Source organism: Capra hircus, chromosome 21 (assembly GCF_001704415.2).
Source record: "Capra hircus breed San Clemente chromosome 21, ASM170441v1, whole genome shotgun sequence".
Classification (NCBI taxonomy): domain Eukaryota; kingdom Metazoa; phylum Chordata; class Mammalia; order Artiodactyla; family Bovidae; genus Capra; species Capra hircus.
The window spans coordinates 60265741-60284384 of NC_030828.1; the positions used below are offsets into that span (position 1 = coordinate 60265741).

Below are 18644 nucleotides of genomic sequence, written 5' to 3' on the forward strand. Positions count from 1 at the left end.
AAACCACCAGAAGGCGACAGGCATCCATATGCCCACCAAGCAGAACAGACCCCCTTTTAATATTTAATCATGCTTCCTCATCTTTCTTTTCTTAGAATAACATGTTACAAACAGAATCAGTCTCCTTCCCCCCATCTCCTCCTTTCTCAGATAAATTACCGCTGCTGCTGCTGTTGTAAATCTGGCCGATATGTTTACCATCCTTGTCTGTACATTTACATATATGTGGATCCATGCATAATATGTAGGATTATTTTTAAGGTATGTTTTTAATTTCAGGGATGATAGCTAAGTTTATCTCGAGACTTGCTTTTTCCTCCCCAAAAGTGTTTTTCACATAGTGTAAGGCCCTCCCGGCACCTCCCTTCTTCTATGAGGCTGTCTACGCTTTTTTCACCCCGTTTTAATTTTTTTTTTAAGTAATTAATTTATTTTTGGCCATGCTGGGTCTTCGTTGCTGTGTGCGGGCTTCCTCTACTTGTGGCTTCTTGTTGTGGTGGCTTCTCTCGTTGAGGAGCACGGGCTTCAGTAGCTGTGACTCTCCGGCCCCAGAGCACAGGCTTAGTAGTCGGGTGCATGGGCCTAGTTGCTCTGAGGCACGTGGAATCTTCTTGAACCCGTGTTCCCTGCAGTATAGGCAGATTCTTAACCATGGGGCCACCAGAGAAGCCCCTCCCCAGTTTTAAATGAAAAATCTGAACCTCAGATTAAGAAATGGGTCTTGAGCCCACAAAAAGGGAAATGTTGGCTCCAGGCCTGAATCTCAGCATACCTGTGGGATTCTTGGCCGATGGCCCTGGAATTCATTCACTCACCAAGTGTTACAGTTTGGAGTGTCTGCCCTGTTCTAGGCTCCAAGACACTGGGGGAAGGAGGGAAGGCCCCCACCGTCCTGGCAGTTCTGGTCAGGAAATCTGTGCAGGTAACACTGACCTTCAACACTCGTTCTGCCGTCCCCACTTCAATAAGCCAACAAGACTTTTTCCAATCTTGACAAGGTCATCTCTGATAAGGAAATGAGTTCCCTGCTCCCACCCCCATCCTCACCCCATGCAGTGTCCTTCTGATTGCTAGCATCTAACTGAGCAAGGGGCTTCCCGGGTGGCTCAGTGGTAAAGAATCCGCCTGCCAAGCAGGAGACACGGGTTCGATCCCTGGGTTGGGAAGATCCCCTGGAGAAGGAAATGGCAAGCTGCTTCAGTATTCTTGCCTGGGAAATCCCATGGACGGAGGAGTTTGGCGGGCTCCAGTCCGTGGGGTCGCAAGAGGGCTGAACACGACTTAGCAACTAAATGAGCAAGAGAAGACTTCTTCTCTTGTTCTTTCTCCTCAAGCCATGCTCATTTCTGCATGATGGACCTCCTGGTGTTTGAAGTTAGGAATCATCACCCCCAGATCTGAGCCGTGAACTCATCCAGGCCACTCATCCCCTCCTCAGGGGTCCAGTGACGACACCTGCCCGCGGGTATGAGAAGGCCCAGTTACTCATCTCCATAAGGGTGTGACATCCAGAGGTCACTTCCGAAAGCAGCTTAAAATTAGACCCGGCTGGCTGGAGGGGTTTTCAGAAAGACCTTCCAGAGGCTTCTGGGGTCACCTGACTCTGAAGTGACTTTAGCCATTTCCCCCGTTCTTACCAGGAGTCAGTTTCTAGTCAGAACTTCCCAACTCCCAGATGGTGGAATTGAGGCCAACCTTTTTTGGTTTTCTATTCATGGGATTTTGCTGTCTATAGTTATTTTCATGTCTTACCCGGCACTTTGAAGTAGACTCTGTTTCACAAAGGGAAAAAAACCATCAAAACCAACAAACCTGAGGAGATGGCTTGAGCGACAGTGCCGGCTGGACTCAGAGCCTCTCTTGGCAGGCGGTCTTGACAAAACCTGTGAGGGTGTGGAGGGTGGGCTGTGCAGTCACAAAGAAGCATCTGATTAACTGATCGCACAAAAACTCACACCCGGAAAGGCCGGGTTCTCAACTCCCTCACTTTAGCTGAAGCAGCTGAATAACCAAGAGTACTCCCGGTTTTGAATTACTACACAACAGGAGAAGAGAAGAATATTCGGAATGACTGAGTGGCCGGTGCCACAGTTTATTTATCCTGGATGACCTGATTCCCTCCTTGAGAGAATCCAGCGGTTCCACTGTATTATCTCCATCACTTACAGGGAGGGAAATGGGGGCGAGTTGGGTAAATGATTCGCTCGGCTGTACTCTCTGTAACAAAGCAGGGTTCACCCCCCAGTCTTTCTAACACCAGAGCCCCCCACACACACCCCGAGGTGGCAGAATCAGGCATGGGCTGAGACCCTGAGGTTTAGCGCAGAGAGGGGCTCGCCATGAAGCACAAGCTGTCCCATCGCCCGGGAGCTCTGGATCAGGGGTAGGAAATCGGCCATCTGCTGATTTCAAGTTCAGCAATTCCACACGGTTGTCCTTGTCGCCTTCTCTGTGGTACGGATGGGGGTGAGGGGGCTGAGATGAGTGGGCCGTGGCCTTGCCTTCAAGAGTTCCCCGTGTGGCCAGGCCTGTGGTGGGTATCTTATGTGGCAGAGACCTTGCGGGCGTGAGGAAGGCTAAGGCTCTTGAGATGGGAGATGGCCCGAGGGAGCCCAGTGTAATGACTGCAGTCAGACTGGTGACCTCCAGAACTCTAAGATAATACATGCGTGTGATTTTAAGTTTTTATTTTTGCCACACCGAGTGCCCCGTGGAACTTCCCTGACTGGGGGGGCAGGGAGAGCAGGGATTGAACCCATGCCCCGCTAGAGCACCAGGGAAGTCAAATGTGTGTCGCTTTAAGCCACTGAGTTTGTGGCAATAGGAAACGGAAATGACATTAACTACCCACAGAACTGGACAGGGGCACAGCTGAGGCCTCTGGGGGAGAAGTTAGCAGCCCCTTTGCAAGTAGGTGGCAAGGCTCTGTCAGCCAGGGGGGCTGCTCTCTCCTCCCCCCACCAAAGGCTCTGGCCAGTGCCCCGCCTTTTTCCCCAGTGATTTGGATGAAAATACCCACTGTACCTTCATATGCGCTGAAGAGAGGAGAGGGGCATCAAGCTAACATCCAGAGATCTCAACAGAAGTGGAGTCAGGGGGCAGGGAGTGGTATGTCTAAGAACCCTGGGCTTTGTGGGGTAGGAGGAAGGAGAGGCTGAGATGGTCGCTGGGCAGAGGACAACGGGTGTGTGATTAATTCCGGGGAGGGGCGTGCAGCAGAAGTGTCAGGGAACGGGGCTGAACCAACCTCAAAGTCCAGGCTTGCTCGGGAGGGAGAAATTCAGCTTCCGGCCTGGCCTGAGCCCCACCTTCTAAGAGGCCACCAGCTAATAGTGTTTTCGGCTTCACCTGATGTAAGGGTGGGCGAGTCAGATGAAGACCCTGGAGAAGGGTGGTGCCATGTCAGGGCTGCTGGAGGAGAGGGTACTCCCCCAGGTCAGGGTGGGATCAGTGGGGAGATGCTGGAGGGGTAGAATCGGCCAACAATGTTATTGGTCTAGGTTGAGGGTGGTTGTCACTCATCTGTCAATCAGCAGGATTTATCAGGCACCACTGTGCTGATGATCTGGGCAAGGCTTTAGAAATTCCACGATGAGAAGTAACTTGTCTGCTCCTTGCTAAGAGCTTCCAGACCTCTGAGGGGGTCGAAATAAGAACTGCATCTTGAGACAGGAGCCCCCAAGGAGAGGTTGTGGTCTTGGGGGTACACAGGATGGAAGGCTATAGTGGACAGGACCATTAGCTAAGATCCAAAGGGTGAGTAGGTTTCATGGGAAAGTCTGGGCCCCTCCCTGCAGGACAGTCGATCACTGCCTCTGCTGACCCCCTAGAATGAATGTGCGTGATTCATCTGTAACCCGTCTCATCTATATCACCAGCTGAGGGGCAAAACAAGGTCACAGCTCTTTTATTTAAACTTTTTATTGTATTTTTAATAGAAGATATGTTAATTATTATTCTCATTTGTGTTTGTCATCCTGTCTATTAAAATATACTGAGTATAACATACACTAATTTAATAATTTAATACACTGTTATAATAGACACATGTAAGGAGGTTATTGTTTAATTGCTATGTCGTGTCTGGCTCTTTGCAACCCCATGGACTGTAGCCCACCAGGCTTCTCTGTCCATGGAATTTCCCAGACAAGAATGGAGTGGATTGCCATTTCCTTCTCCAGGGGATCTTCCCAACCCAGGGATTGAACCCACGTCTCCTGCATTGGCAGGCGGGTTCTACACCCCCAAGTCACCAGGGAAGCCCAGAAAGAAATATACATATAAGTTAAAAGATCATATCAGTTAATCCCACTGTTCAGTTAACCGGTTCACATCTAGTGTCTTTCCAGGTTTTTCTTGATGCAAATGTCCCTGGTGTCTCATATGGTAGAGAATCTGCCTTCAATGTGGGAGACCTGGGTTCAATCCCTGGGTCAGGAACATCCCCTGGAGAAGGGAATGGCAACCCCCTCCAGTGTTCTTGCCTAGAGAATCCCCATGGACAGAGGAGCCTGGTGGGCTACAGTCTATGGTGCTGCAAAAAGTCGGACATGACTGAGCAACTAACACACAGACACATACGTGTATAAATATTTTTACAAAAATATCCTGCTGTTAATACCATTTATAATGTTATTGTGGTATCTGTATTTTACTTATGTATAGGTCTGTATCATTAAGACTGTGTAATCTGCTGGGTAGATACACCAGAACTTATTTAATTCCCTCCACTGAACTTTTTTGTGCAATATTTAGACATCTTTTGTGTATCTCTGGTATAATTGTTTCCCTAGGATAAAGTTCTAGAAATAGAACTGCAAGGTCTAAGAAAGGAAGACCCGTATATAAATGCAGCCCCAGATAAATTCTTACAAAGTGAACTCATCCCTGTGATTTGCAGCACCCCCCACCAACACAGCCGCCCCCGCCCCCCGCCCCCAAGGATCAGCAGGCAGCCTCTCCTGGTCGCCCCCTGGTGGCTTCTGTTTGTCACGACAGCTCCCAGTTTGACACCTGTCTGGTCCCCACCTAAATAAAGGACCGAGCTGTGCTGTGGATGAAATGCCAAGCTCCTCTGAGCATGAGCCAGTCAAAGGCTGCTCTTTGCAGCCCACGCAGATGCTCAAAAGCATCCATTGCCCCAGTCACAGGGCATCCTTTAAAAAGAGGCCACTGAGATTCAGAGCAGGCTGCACACGGAACTGCCTGCAAGTAGCCTCTCTGTGTGAACTCTCGAGTGGTTCGGGTTCCCTTCAGATATTCTCTTTTATTCCATCCCTTCCTCCTGCCCCTCTTTTTTGCTCCTTCTCCTTTCCTGCTCTCATCCCCAGCTGGAGTGGGGACCCCCAGAAGCAGGGGCCTCCCCCATCTGGCTCACCACTGCAAAGTCTAGAACTGTGGCCCCTAATTAATAGTCCCTAGTACAAGTCAGACGAGCGGCTGAGTGAGGCGGTCCCTGCTCTGCTCCCATCATCCCCCCGGGCAGTACATACATCCCCACTGGAGCGTGGTCCCAAGGGGCAGTGACTGTGTCAGGACCCAGTACTGAGCCTGATCCAGGAATGGGGAAGGCTGTGGACTTAACAGGAAGCATCCTGGCCCCACAGTCAGACACCCTGGTCTCAGGCTTGACCCCAGCACAGATGAGTGCAGTGGTCTTGACCTTTACTTACCTATCTGTGAAATAGGGGTACCATGGTACCCTGCAGCTGGAGAACCGAGTGATTAAATGAGAGTGTTTTAAGATCTCCAGCACATTCCCTGACCATAGCTGGGTCTCTGTACAGGCAGTAGTAGTAGTAGCTCGGTAAATGTTGTCCAAGGAAGGCTTAACTGTCCAGGGCTCATTCATTCATGTGCCACTAAAAAAAGTTTATTATGGGCCTAAAAGTTGCCAAGGGGTTTCCCTGGTGGCTCAGTGGTGTAGAACCCACCTGCCAACGTGGCTGACTCAGGTGCGATCCCTGGGTCGAGAATATCCCCTGGAGAAGGAAATGGAATCCCACTCCAGTATTCTTGCCTGAGAAATCCTATGGACAGAGGAGTCTGGTGGATTGCAGTCTAAATAATGACAGTAGCTGCCAAAGCCCACTCTGGAACTTAAGGCGTATCAGCCTGTAAATGTGTCTGGACGGCCTGGACATTGATCTTCTGGACCATATCCAGGGCCAAGCCCTCCCCTGAGCAACCCACCTCCCCAACACCCCCCTTGCCCCGCCACCCTGTCACCGAGTCTCAGGAGCAAAAGCCTTTACATATGGAAGGAGAAGCTCTGATCCCTAGAGTGCAAACATGTGGCATCTTCCTGGGCAGTAAAGCAGGGCTGGGGAATTAGTCACCCGTCTGAGAATTCTGTCCCTGAGCACTAGAAGCTCTGAAACAGTCATAGCCATTGACTGGGGAATTCTGTATGTGGGCCTGCTCCAAAAAATAAATATGCACGTGCAATCGTGTGCGGATGCCCGAGTGTGTGAACAAGGGTGTTGTTGTTGCTGTTCAGTCACCAAGTCATGTCCAGCTCTTCGTGACCCCATGGACTGCAGCACGCCAGGCCTCCCTGTCCTTTACCATTTCCCAGAGTTTGCCCAAGTTCATGTCCATTGAATCAGTGATGCCGTCCCACCACCTCGCCCTCTGTCACCCCCTTCTCCTCCTGCCTTCAGTCTTTCCCAGCATCAGGGTCTTTTCCAGTGAGCAATGTGGCTGACTCAGGTTCGATCCCTGGGTCGGGAATATCCCCTGGAGAAGGAGTCAGGTTTGGATCAGGTGGCCAAAGTATTAGAGCTTCAGCTTCAACATCAGTCCTTCCAAAGAGTATTCAAGGTTTATTTCCTTTAAGATTGACTGGTTAGATCTTGCTATCCAAGGGACTCAAGAGTCTTCTCCAGCACCACAGTTCAAAAGCATCAATTCTTCAGCACTCTGCCTTCCTTATTGTCCAACTTTCACATAATTACATGACTACTGGAAAGATCATGGCCTTGACTATCCTGACCTTTGTCGGCAAAGCGCTATCTTTGCTTTTTAACACACTGTCTGGGTTTGCCATATGTATAATAGGAAAACATCCAAATTCCTGAATCTCCAGTTCTGGGGAAATGATTAAATTATGGCTTGTATTTAGGATAGAATATTATACAACTGTAAAATCGCATTTTGATAGGCTTTTTAATACAGGAGTATAAATGACATGTTTAAAGGTTTTCTCTCTCATATGCACACACACACACAATTGGAAAGGAAAATTTCACAATATTAAGTGATTATCCCGAAGTGGTGAAATTGTGATTCTCTTTTTTCCTCTCCGTTTGTATTTTCTTAATGTTCTGTGCTGAGCCCATATTATTTTTACAGTTAGGAGAAGAATAAAGACATGTGCGGATGTGTGCTGTCCCGGGGGGGGGGGGGGGGGCCGCTGGTGTTTAGAGAGGAGGGTCTATACGTCCCAGTGAATTGCCAACTAGCCATGGGATTGTCACCTGTAAGGTTACCATGAATGTCTGCCTCAAAATGTTGCTGTGAGCGCTCGTTTTTCTAGCTGAAAAGACGCGCTGTCATTTATTTAAAAGGCCAGACAAGCCCGGTTTAGTGCTGTATCTTCACGCGGGGCTGCCCGGCCAGCCACCCTCCCTTCTGCGGGCGGCCCTCCAGCCCCCGGCCCTGGTTAATTCTCTCTCTCTCCTTCTTCCCAGCTCCCCATGATGGGAGGTGCCTTCATGGACTCGCCCAACGAGGACTTCAGCACCGAGTACTCCCTCTTTAACTCCTCCACCAACGTCCACGCGGCCTCCAATGGCCAAGGGCAGCCGGAGGAGCCGCCCAGGTCCTCCAACGACGCGGTGCTGCTCTGGATCGCCATCATAGCGACACTGGGGAACATCGTGGTGGTGGGGGTGGTGTACGCCTTCACCTTCTGAGCCCTGGGGGGCTCCGGGCCAGTTTGTCTACGCTGCGCTCGCCGCGGGCGCTGTGCCTGCTGGCCTCTGACCGCACCCATGTTCTAGAACCACGAGTTCTGATCGGGGACACAGCCTCTCAAGCAGAGCCACCATGCATCCGGAATTTCCCCCAAGCAGCCCCGATTTCAAAAACTCCCTGCTGTGGTTCTGCTGATCCAGAAAATGTGGAAGCCTGGACATCCGGCGCCTGGAGGCACGATGAGGCAAAACCTTCCAGGAACAGGTTGGAAAATTCTTGAAACCACATTCCACGAACATGAGATCGGAGGGAGCAGCCAAGTTTGGTTTAAAATACAGACATGATTGGATGATCCCTTGCTGGCACTAAATCATCAAACATATTAATATCACACCTGGGGTGTGGGGTGCTGGGGCAAGGGCGGCCTTCAAGACCCAAGTGTTTCCAGCCCAATCTGATTTCTCACTCGGCCCCTCGGGATATCGGTGGTGGTCCCTGGAAATGTCATAGAACATTCCTCCTTTGACTTGGAAATGGCGACTTTGATGCCCGTCACCTGACCCCTTTGAAACCCAAGGATGGGGGACTTCCTGGTGGCGTGGCTCTCAGGGGTGGTAGTGGTGGTGATTTTTACCCGCCGGATGGACTTTCTCGTCTTTGTAAAGAGCAGAGAAGGCACCTTTAAAAGTTAGACCTGCCAGGTGGATAACTCTTCTGGCTACCCGCCCAAGAGGCTCCTTCTTCTCTGAGAAGTCACGGGACTCTAGAGATGAGGTCTGTGCATCTCGTGAATTGGTGGGTGGGAGAGAGAGGGGCGTGACTTGCCTGTGGTCCCAGAGTACAGAACAGCAGGGGTCAGAGCAGGAGAGACATTTCCTGACTGTGATTTCAAGGCTGTCTCTGCCCCACCTCAGCCCTTCCTTGAGCACATTCCCTTCTCAGCTGCCCTGGGTGGCGAGGGACTATCCAGATGGTTCTGAAGCTGTGTGCAGGGTGGGAGGGGCGTTAAGACACCCACACTTTAAACTCCACTAGGCTGCTGTGCACTCTTGCAGGTGTAATTGTGATCTGCCTGAGTCAGTTTCTTGATATGCTTAAAAATCAGTGGCTGGGGAATCCTGACTAGCCTGGGAGCCCTCTCATTAAGACAACAGGCTTGTTGGCCTTTGACTGCACCCACGTGCCGGGAGAGATTCACACAGCAAAGGACTCGCTTTTCTTCCATCCTTACGAAAGTTCATGGCAAAGCGTCCCCCTCCCCAAGAGAGCCCTCCCTATCCCTCCAAGAGTAGGGGGAGCTAGGACACAGGCTGGCTTGCCCGCAAGGCCAGAGTGGCTTTTTCCTTGCTTCCTCCCTACAGTTGTACAAAAGGAAATAGATGGCATAAACTCCCTCTCGGTGGCTGAGAAACTTCAAAGACTGGTAAGGAAGCCCTCATGCATATTTGGGGACAATTGTAAAAAAAAAAAAGAGAAGGCTGAATTTGTTGTTGCGGTGTCAGGAGAAAAGGAATATTCTTGATGACAGGCGATGTCTGGAGGTGGCCGCTTGTCTCTGGGAGGTTGGCCCCGAGCTGCTGCATTAATGGGGTTACCAGCCTGACCTCCAGATGTCTTTGACCTTCAGTTGACCTTCAGCTCAAGTGGCGGTCATGATCGCTGAGCATTAGCGTGGCCTTTGGGGATTGGGAGAAGGGATGTGGCACCGCCTCCCTGGACTCTTTCTGGAACCGCTGAGCGGAGCGGGCCTCGCCATCTGTAGGCAGGACCAGCTTGGAGGCAGGGCTCGGTGGTGGCAGTTTTGAGTACAGCATCTCAGCTGCTTCTCCAGTAACCTTCTCTCTGTCAAGGCCTGGGCCCTGCCTGCCCCATGAGCAAGGTCTTCCTTAGATAGACACGTGTCTTCATGAGCAAACCCAAGGAGTGAAGTCCAGAGCCAGGGTTGGGGAGACAAGCTGTCTTCATGGGGCTCACTCCCGTCCAAACACCCCCATTCTTTGCCTTCTGAACCCAAAAGCCTGAAGCCCTGTCTGAGGCAGGTAGTGGCTCCCTGTACTCAAATGGCCTGTGGGGATGACCCTGGGAGAGAAGGTTCTATGTTTGGTAACACGGGGAGGAGATGGGAAGAGAGGAAAGGTTGACTTTTAGCTCTAAGGAGGCCCCCAACCTTCCAGGGCAGCCCTGGGGGGCCCCATGTTCACTGGGTGTTTCTGGGCACAGGAGTCTCCCCTATGAAGGTTTTCTTTCCCTTGACGAGAATGTTAGTTAAATACAACTTTCAAGTCTTTCTCTCTTCTTAATGTCAGGGCCAGAGATGATCAGGAGTTTCAGGGACCTTCTTGTCCATACCTGACATCCATACGGATCGCAGTGTCTCACCCAGGGTCAGCCCACTCCATCTCCTATGATTTTGTTTATTTTTTTCCAGCTTCACTCAGATAACATCGGGGATTGACATGCCAGTTAATTTCCAGCCAGAGTGCGCTATCTTCTCCCTCTGGCCACAGAGGGGGATCTGTCTTTGATGTTAAGTGAAGGCCATATTGCTTGACTCTGTCCAAGCCTTGTGCCCTGTTAACAGGCACAGATTGAATCTAATCTTCACCATTACCTTTGGTGGCGCTAGTGGTAAAGAACCCGCCTGCCAATGCAGGAGACCTAAGAGATGTGGGTTCAACTCCTGGGTCGGGAAGACCTCCTGCAAGACGGCATGGCAACCCACTCCAGTATTCTTGCCTGGAGAATCCCATGGACAGAGGAGCCTGGCGGGCTACAGTCCCTGGGTTGCAAAGAGTCAGACACGACTGGCGTGACTGAGCATGTAGGCATTACCCTAGACATCATTGTTCCGATACACAGATAAGGGACCAGAAGCTCAGAGGAGTGGGATAACTTGCCTGAGGTCACAGCAGCAGAGTGACGATCGAGATGAACCTGAACTGTCTGGTCCCAAAGCCAGGCACTTTCTGGAACGCCATTATGCCTTTAGTGGCTGCGTGGCATCTCCAGGCACCTTTAAACCAGGCCCTGAGTCTCTAGAGGCCATTTCCCGAGGCCCCACATTGTGGTATGGTCCGGCCGGCTCTGACCTCTGCAGGTAGAAGTGTCTGACCATCCTGGGCTGGGACATGCTCAGCCTCCTTGGGAAGGCGGTCCCTGTTGCCTGCCTGCCTCTTTAAGTTGAACTCAAGTCTCTTTCCTTGGCCAGAGAAGCGCCCAGAGACCAGCGTTCTCAGGATCCATGCAGAAGGGCCCTGACTCAGAGCCCCACAGGCAGGTCCACACGAGGAGGGGCTCACACAGCTAGAATCAATAAGGACAATCCTGGGACGGTCTGCGCTGCAGGTTGGGCCCCAACAGCAGGCTCAGGCCTTCTGCTGAGCGCCAAGACTCCTGAGCAAGGGGGACGGATCCTTCTCCCTTGGACCCCATTCTGGGGCTTCTGTTCTGGCTTCTCCTGGGTGAGGCTGGCTCCTGAGCCCACCCTGGCTTGACAGGCCCGTGCTGAGGAAGGAGGGGCTTGCCTCTTTAGTGGCTGCTCCTTGGAGGAGGAGTCCTACCTTTTCTGGAATGTTCTCTATACTTGCCTCTCCCGTGCCCCTGCATTTCCCCTCGGCAAGCTGTGAGCATCCCATATCCCTCACCTGTGTGTGCTTGCATCTCACCACGCACAGCAATGCTTGCTTTAGGAGGGCAGGAGTTGAGGTCCCTGGAGCTTTGGAGGAGCAGCCAGGCCAGAGGACACTGGAGCCGGGCATGTCCCCAGGGGACTCGTAGGCCCCGGGGGAGACGATCACTCTGAGGGCTCCCGCTCTGTCCTCGCTGCCCTTTCCATGGGTCCAAGGTCAAGAGGCAAATGAGGCTCCCTTGGCCTCATCTACCCATACCCCCCAGAGAGAGAAGCTCGCTTCTCCTTTAGGGAGTCCCCCGGGGTCCAAGGGGAGAACTGGCTAGTAAGTACCGCTGGGCTCGAAAGACAACAGGCTACTTTCCAGCTTGTTCTAAATGGAAGGCCTGGCCACCCGCCAGCCCACTAGCATCCCTTGGAAGCTGTCCTTGGAGACTGGGGAGACTTGGCCGCTGTCTGCACTGCAGCCTGACTCCTCCCAGACAAACGGTCCTCTCCTCCTGCAGGAAACTGACCTTCTCTCCTTATTAATAGTGATACCATTAACCGTGATTATTCTTCCTGCTGTCAGCCTACGCACCTTCCTTGTGCTGTGAGCCATATCTCATTCACTTCTCCAGTCATCCCTCGGCAGGGGTGAGGGTGCAGAGAGGTGCACGGGGATCATTGTCATTTTTTTTGTAGAGGAAGCTGAGGCCGGGCTGTGTGGCTGAGGAGCTGTGACCAGACTGTAGGCTTGCTGGTTACCTCACGTCTCCCCTGATCCGCACCCTCTATGATGAGCCCTCTGGGATGGAGCGGCCTCGGATGGGCCTCTGAGGCTGGGCTCTGCTGGTCCTAGAGCATGGATTTCAATGGAAGTCTTAGAAAGGGGCAGAGAGCCGTGCACAGGTATTTGTCAGTCTCAGAACCTCACAGGAGCTAGAGGCCTTAGAGAGTGTTTAATCAGGACTTTTGGGAGGTCAGCTGGGGCCAGGCTGTAAGTTAATGGAGAGCTGACAGGCACCTGGATGGATGCCAGGCTGGGGGTCTCATGCATTCGCCCGGGATCACTGAGGGAACCCAGATTGCCTGCCCCCAGCCTTGGGATGGGCATCCATCGTGTTCTCAGCCAGCTGTCATCTGGCCTCCTCTGCCCCTTTGACTGTCCTCTGGGGCTTCCATCATGGCTCAGATGATAAAGAGTCTGCCTGCAATGCGAGAGACCCGGGTTTGATCCCTGGGTCAGGAAGATCCCCTGGAGAAGGAAATGGCACCCCACTCCAGTGGTCTAGCCTGAGAAATCCCATGGACAGAGGAGCCTAGTGGGCTACAGTCTAAACAATAGCAATAGCTGCCAAAGCCAGCTCTGGCACTTAGAGCATATCAGCCTGTAAACATGTCTGGAAGGGTCTGGATGGCCTGGACATTGATCTTCTGGACCGTATCCAGGGCCAGGCCCTACCTTGGAGCAACCCACCACCCCAGCACCTCCCCACTCCCCCCCTCCCCCCATCCGGAGTCTCAGGAGCAAAAGCCTTTACAAATGGAAGGAAAAGCTCTGATCCCTGGAGTGCAAACATGTGGCATCTTCCTGGGCAGTAAAGCAGGGCTGGGGAATTAGTCACTCTTCTGAGAATTCTGTCCCCGAGCACTAGAAGCTCTGAAACAGCCGTACCCATCGACTGGGAAATTCTGTATCTGGGTCTGCCCCAAAAAATAAATATGGAAGATCCCGCAGACAGAGGAGCTTGGTGTGCATAGTCCATGGGGTTGAAAAGAGTTGGACGTGACAGCAGCTAACACACACACACACCACACAGAGCAGGTCCTGGATGTGCTGGGCTGTCCTGATGGAGACGCCCTGGGAGCTGCGCCCCTGGCCCAAGAAAGCAGCGGGAGCCTGGCTGTCCCGTGTGTGCCCGTCCTGCCTGCCTGCTCCATGGGGCCCTGGTCTTGGTCAGCAGTGAGAGGGTGGAGGAAAGCCAGGGGACAGAGCACTGGGAGCGCATGGGGCTGGAGTCAAAAATCTTCAAGTGGAAAAAGAATCCCCTCCAAGAAACCCAGGAAATCAGAATTTAGTGGTGGCTGGGTGTCCCCAGCAAGTCGCTTCTGGAGATCAAACCTTGAACATTTTCTTGCCCTTTTTTTGAATGGTAGGATGGAGGTGGGCAGGGGCAAAACAGTGCGGACCATAGTGACTACAGGGAGGAACGTTCCTCCCAGAGTGAGAAGACAGCAGCTACTGGGACTGCAATGGAAGGAATGGTTAAAGAGTACCTAAAACTGACTGTGTAAATTCTGGAATATAAGTCCGCATGGCTTGTTCTGAGTCATGGTAAAACTCGTATATTTTTTGTCAAGATAGAGAATAAAGGCAGAGAAAGCCCTTGGAGAGGTCGGTCGGGCTGCCCAGTTCCCAGGATGTGCGGGCACCTGGTTTTTGGCCGCTGTGCACACTCATGCCTGCCCAGACCTCTCCAGCCAGCTGTCTGATGAAGGCTTTCATCTACTCCTGGGCCCTTTTGCATGCTGACTTCCCTCCTTCCCAGGAGGAGGTTTGAGACCCCTGCCACCTTGGGAAGAAGTCTTGACAGATGTATGAGGCACATTCACAGGGAATTTGTGACTACTGGGGGGATCCAGAGCCCTCCCCGCCACTGAGCCCCCTCCACGTGGTGAGCTGCCAGCAGTGGCCTCAGTGTCAGTTTCATCAGCTCTGTTTCGCCCAATGCCATCATGAACCAGAGAATCCCCATGTGTATAGTTTAAAGAGCGGCAGAGGATGGGATGGTTAGACAGCATCACTGAATCAATGCAAAGGAATTTGAGTAAACTCCAGGAGATAGTGAAGGACGGGGGAGCCTGGCATGCCACTGTCTGTGGTGTCGCAAAGAGTCAAGACACAACTGAGCAACTGAACAACATCAATGTAGTTTAAAGTATTGTCCCAGCAATCCAGATGGTTCTGACCCGGGCTCTGGAAGCTGGTAGGAAGGGAGCTTCTAAACTTTCACATTTTCTTGAGGAAACAGAGTCTCCCAGAAGTTTGGGAGCATTCCCAGGCCACCCTGGTGAGCAGGAGAGTGGGGTCTGGAACCCAAGTCTTCTATCTATGAAGTGTCTCAACCACGAGGACTGTGGTTCACATCTGGGAGCAGTTTCATCTCCCAAAGGACCGTTGGCAATGTCTGGAGACAGTTTTGATTTTCATGACCTGGGTCAGAGGGGGGGGCGGGTGGTGTGCTCTGATAGCACCTAGTGGGTGGAAGCCAGGGATGCTGCTGACCAGCCTCCGGAACAAGGAAGTGTCCAACCCCCAAGTGCCAATCATGCTGAGGTTGGGAAGCCCAGCACTGGACCATGCCGTCTCTAGTTCCCAGCTGTGGGGATCTTCCAAAGCGCCTCTTTCCCCGATTTTGAGTCACTGAATAAATCAAAGGTCTTCTGAGCTACAGAAGTGATCAGGGTTGCTGCCTCAAATTTAAAAAAACATCCAGCTGGAAGGCAGCGAATTGGAATCTAGCGAGCTGTTTGAAAATCCACGTCTTGGGCTTTCATGGGGAGGCACCCTGGATGGAGCACTCTCCAGAGTGATGTGACAGTGGGGCTGAACTTGTCCTGTGTCCCCCCTGGGCCAGTAACTGTGAGCCTCCGGACCCTGAGGCACGCGACCCCTCGTCAGTCTATCTGAGAGATGCTTCCTGGGGAAAATCTTAGAAGGCGTGCAGATGGGGGAGCTGGCTAACAGGCTTGGACAAATCTATATCCTCGCTTGTTTCTGATCTTTTCTCACCCTTTTTCCCCCCGTTGAAACCATACCAACACTCTTTCTACTGTTTAAAGTTTCTACTATTTAAAGTTTTAGACTTTATTCTTGGAACTAGCCACCGTCCAGATGCCAATTCTTCATGCCGAGAAAATCGGAAATATTTCTGTGTCTTACTAATGTTTTCGTATTCAACTTGTACATGTAAGTAGTTTACTTAATAAAAAGGTATCTTAACTATTCTTTTAGTCCTTTGCTACTGAAGCCCCCAGGCTTCACAATGGGATCACTAACTTTTACTACAGTGAAAAGGCTCTTTCTTAATGTAGGGTTTCAATGTGCTCTTTTGATTCAAAACCTATAACCTTAATGGATGTAAAAAATGTGGCCATGTGGAATTGTGTCCCTTTGACCATTGTCATTTTCTATTATGGTAATTAAAAAAAGAAAACAGCTAACTCCTCTGTGTCTGAATCCAACCTGTGCTTTGTCTGAAGGATGCTGTCGACTCATCTTTGAGAGGTTCGCCACCAGCGTCATCTCCCTTCTGGTGCTCCTTCTAATAGGGACAGAGTGAAGGGATAAAGTCGGTGATTACATAGTCAACCCCACTAAGGGATCATAGGTAAAGGAAAAAGTATGGGAGACCCCCGAAAACTAATGATCGCTCAAGAAAGCAGGTTTGCTTAACCACAACACCATGCAACAGAAGCAGGAGGCATGCCCCCAAAACAGTAAAATGATGGTGGGCTGAGACCCACCTCCTGCCCAGGAGGCCAGTAAGGTAATGATTCCTACGACAGGCTTCTCTGCAGAAACTAAAATCAAAAGTGTAAGTAAAAGGTGACATTACACTGAAACCATATGACTCAAGATTTTGGCCCAGTCCACTGCCTTTTTGCTCATTTCCACTGTGCCACGTTGGGAAAGATTGAGGGCAGGAGAAGGGGACAACAGAGGATGAGATGGCTGGGTGGCATACCGACTCAGTGGACATGGGTTTGGGTGAACTCCGGGAGTTGGTGATGGACAGGGAGGCCTGGTGTGCTGCGGTTCACGGGGTCGCAAAGAGTGGGACACGACTGAGCGACTGAACTGAACTGTGCCGTGACAGACACAGTTTGACCTTGTAGAGACAAGAAACAAGGAGGATAGGGAGGAGAAGCTGATGACGGAAGGGTGACCTCTGGAAGGGTGACGTCTGCTCAAGAAGGAGGGAGAGGTGGTCTTCTCCCCCTCCCCACTTTTCCTTTGATTGTGAAACCATAGCCCACAAAGTTCTCAGGGCCGCACTCCCTTGCCCACCCCCTTATAAGCCTCATGGGTGTGTGCTTAGTCATGTCCGGCTCTGTGTGACCCCATGGACTGCAGCCCGCCAGGCTCCTCTGTCTGTGGGATTTTCTAGGCAAGAATACTGGAGTGGGTTGCCATTTCCTTCTCCAGCGGATCTTCCTGAGCCCAGGCATCAAATCCGTGTCTCTCGCATCTTCTGCATCGGCAGGCAGATTCTTTAACCACTGCACCACCTGTAAAGCACAAGCGTCCTTTTCTACTGAATCACTTCGTATGTATCATTTTGCCTCTCGCTGAATTCGTTCTGTGATGAGACATAAAGGACTGGAGCTACTCGGAGCCCCCCATCCCAGAAGCATTTCTGCCTCCTGCCACTTCCCAGGCAGAACAGAGTCCCTCCTCCTCTGTCCCACACCTCCCCCTCATCACATGACCTGCAGCAAATCACAGAAGCTACATTCACTGACCCATCAGTTTCCCCACTCTGAGTCATCTGTGAGCAAAATTTATCTTACTCAATTTTTTATCCCCCACACCTAGCACAGTGCCAGGCTCATGGCAAACAGGAAACAGACATGAGGGTAATAAATGCATGGTATCTGCAGGGCCAGCCCAGTAAATTTCAGCGCTACCTGGCACAGTGAGTGTGCAGTTATCTAACAGCTTTATTCATTCACTCACTTAACAGCAAACAAGTGGCACTGACTAGGTGTTCTGTGCAGTTCTGAGCTCTTTCCATGTATATCAGCTCATTTGATCTCCACAGCAGTTGTATAAAGTAGGTAAGTGTTGTTACCTTGTCAAGTGGAAAAAATGTACAACCTAAAAGTTGAGAAGTATGTGTTATTTAGCAGACAAAAGTAAGGACTCAAGCCTGGAAGAAAGCCTCTTAAGATACCCTGAGGGACTCCTCTGAAGAGGTGAGGGGGGAGCCAGGATATACAGGAATTTTTGCTGTGAAAACCAGGTAGTCGAACATCAAAAGATTAATACTAATTAAAGAAAACCAGACATTTCAAGTTAATAAATTCAGCACTTTTCTGTGGACTGGAAGATGCAAGAGTCTCGGTGCATTGAGTCATTCATTTGATTGAACTTCAGCTATCTATGGTCCGTATTCTGTTTTTATCCATCCCCAGTCTCCTGGGGCGCACAGTTGGGAACAGATCCAGTGGCTTCTTGGTTTCCCAGGTGGTGCTAGTGGTAAAGAATCTGCCTGCCAGTGTAGAAGATGCAAGAGCCGAGGGTTCAATGCCTGGGTCAGGAAGATCTCCTGGAGTAGGAAATGGCAACCCACTCCAGTGTTCTTGCCAGGAAAATTCCATGGACAGACCGTAGCCCCAGTCCATGGGCTACAGTCCATGGGGTCGCCGAGAGTCAGACATGAGTGGCTGTGCATGCATCGAGGTCATCCAGACGTCCTAAAATATCGGAGGGGCTACCCATGGGGCCAAAACAGGAGGGGCAGACCAGTCAAAAGATACCTGGGTCGAGTTTCAGGCTCTTATGATTGGGAAGCCTTGGGCTGCAGAGTATCCCCCTCCCTCAACCATCACCTTGGACTGGTTCCAGCTCTTCTAGTCTCTGTCTAGCAGGAAAAGCCCACCCAGAGCAGGGTCATTCAGTGCTGAGCAGACAGCACCTGCCATTCTCAGGTCCAGTTACCTCATTTGAAGAACCTGTTGTAGAGTGAAAATGCAGAGCTCTTGTGCAGAGTTACGAAGAATTTCAAGATGGCAACTGCAGGGCATAAAACCGAGTGTGGGGCCCTTCTGAGCTTGACAACATGGGTTACCTTCCCACCAGGCAGGGTCTGGCTGCTGCTGCTCTGAACCCCGCAGGCAGGGGAGCAAGGGGCAGACTAACTCGCTTCACACCACACTGCGATCCTCTCCCCAAGGCTGCTATTCAGGGAAACCCATGTTGACTGCTTGTGGGAGATGCAGAAAGGGCCAGGAAATATTCCCATGCCTGCTTGCAAGCTCCTTTCCCAGTGTGACTTCACAGCTGCCCTCTTCGGGGTGGGGAGCGGGGTGGCCCTGTCTCCCCAACATCTGA

The 18644-nt window shown here is 51.4% G+C and overlaps 1 protein-coding gene across 1 annotated transcript in view; it reads left to right on the top strand.

Annotated features, from left to right (window-relative positions):
* C21H14orf132 (chromosome 21 C14orf132 homolog) overlaps positions 1-10631 on the top strand; it is a 48075-nt gene extending 37444 nt beyond the window's left edge. The window contains exon 2 of the mRNA XM_018066451.1: positions 7692-10631. Within this exon, the coding sequence (XP_017921940.1) occupies positions 7692-7916 (225 nt within the window). The 3' untranslated portion in view covers positions 7917-10631. The remainder of the gene's footprint in view (positions 1-7691) is intronic.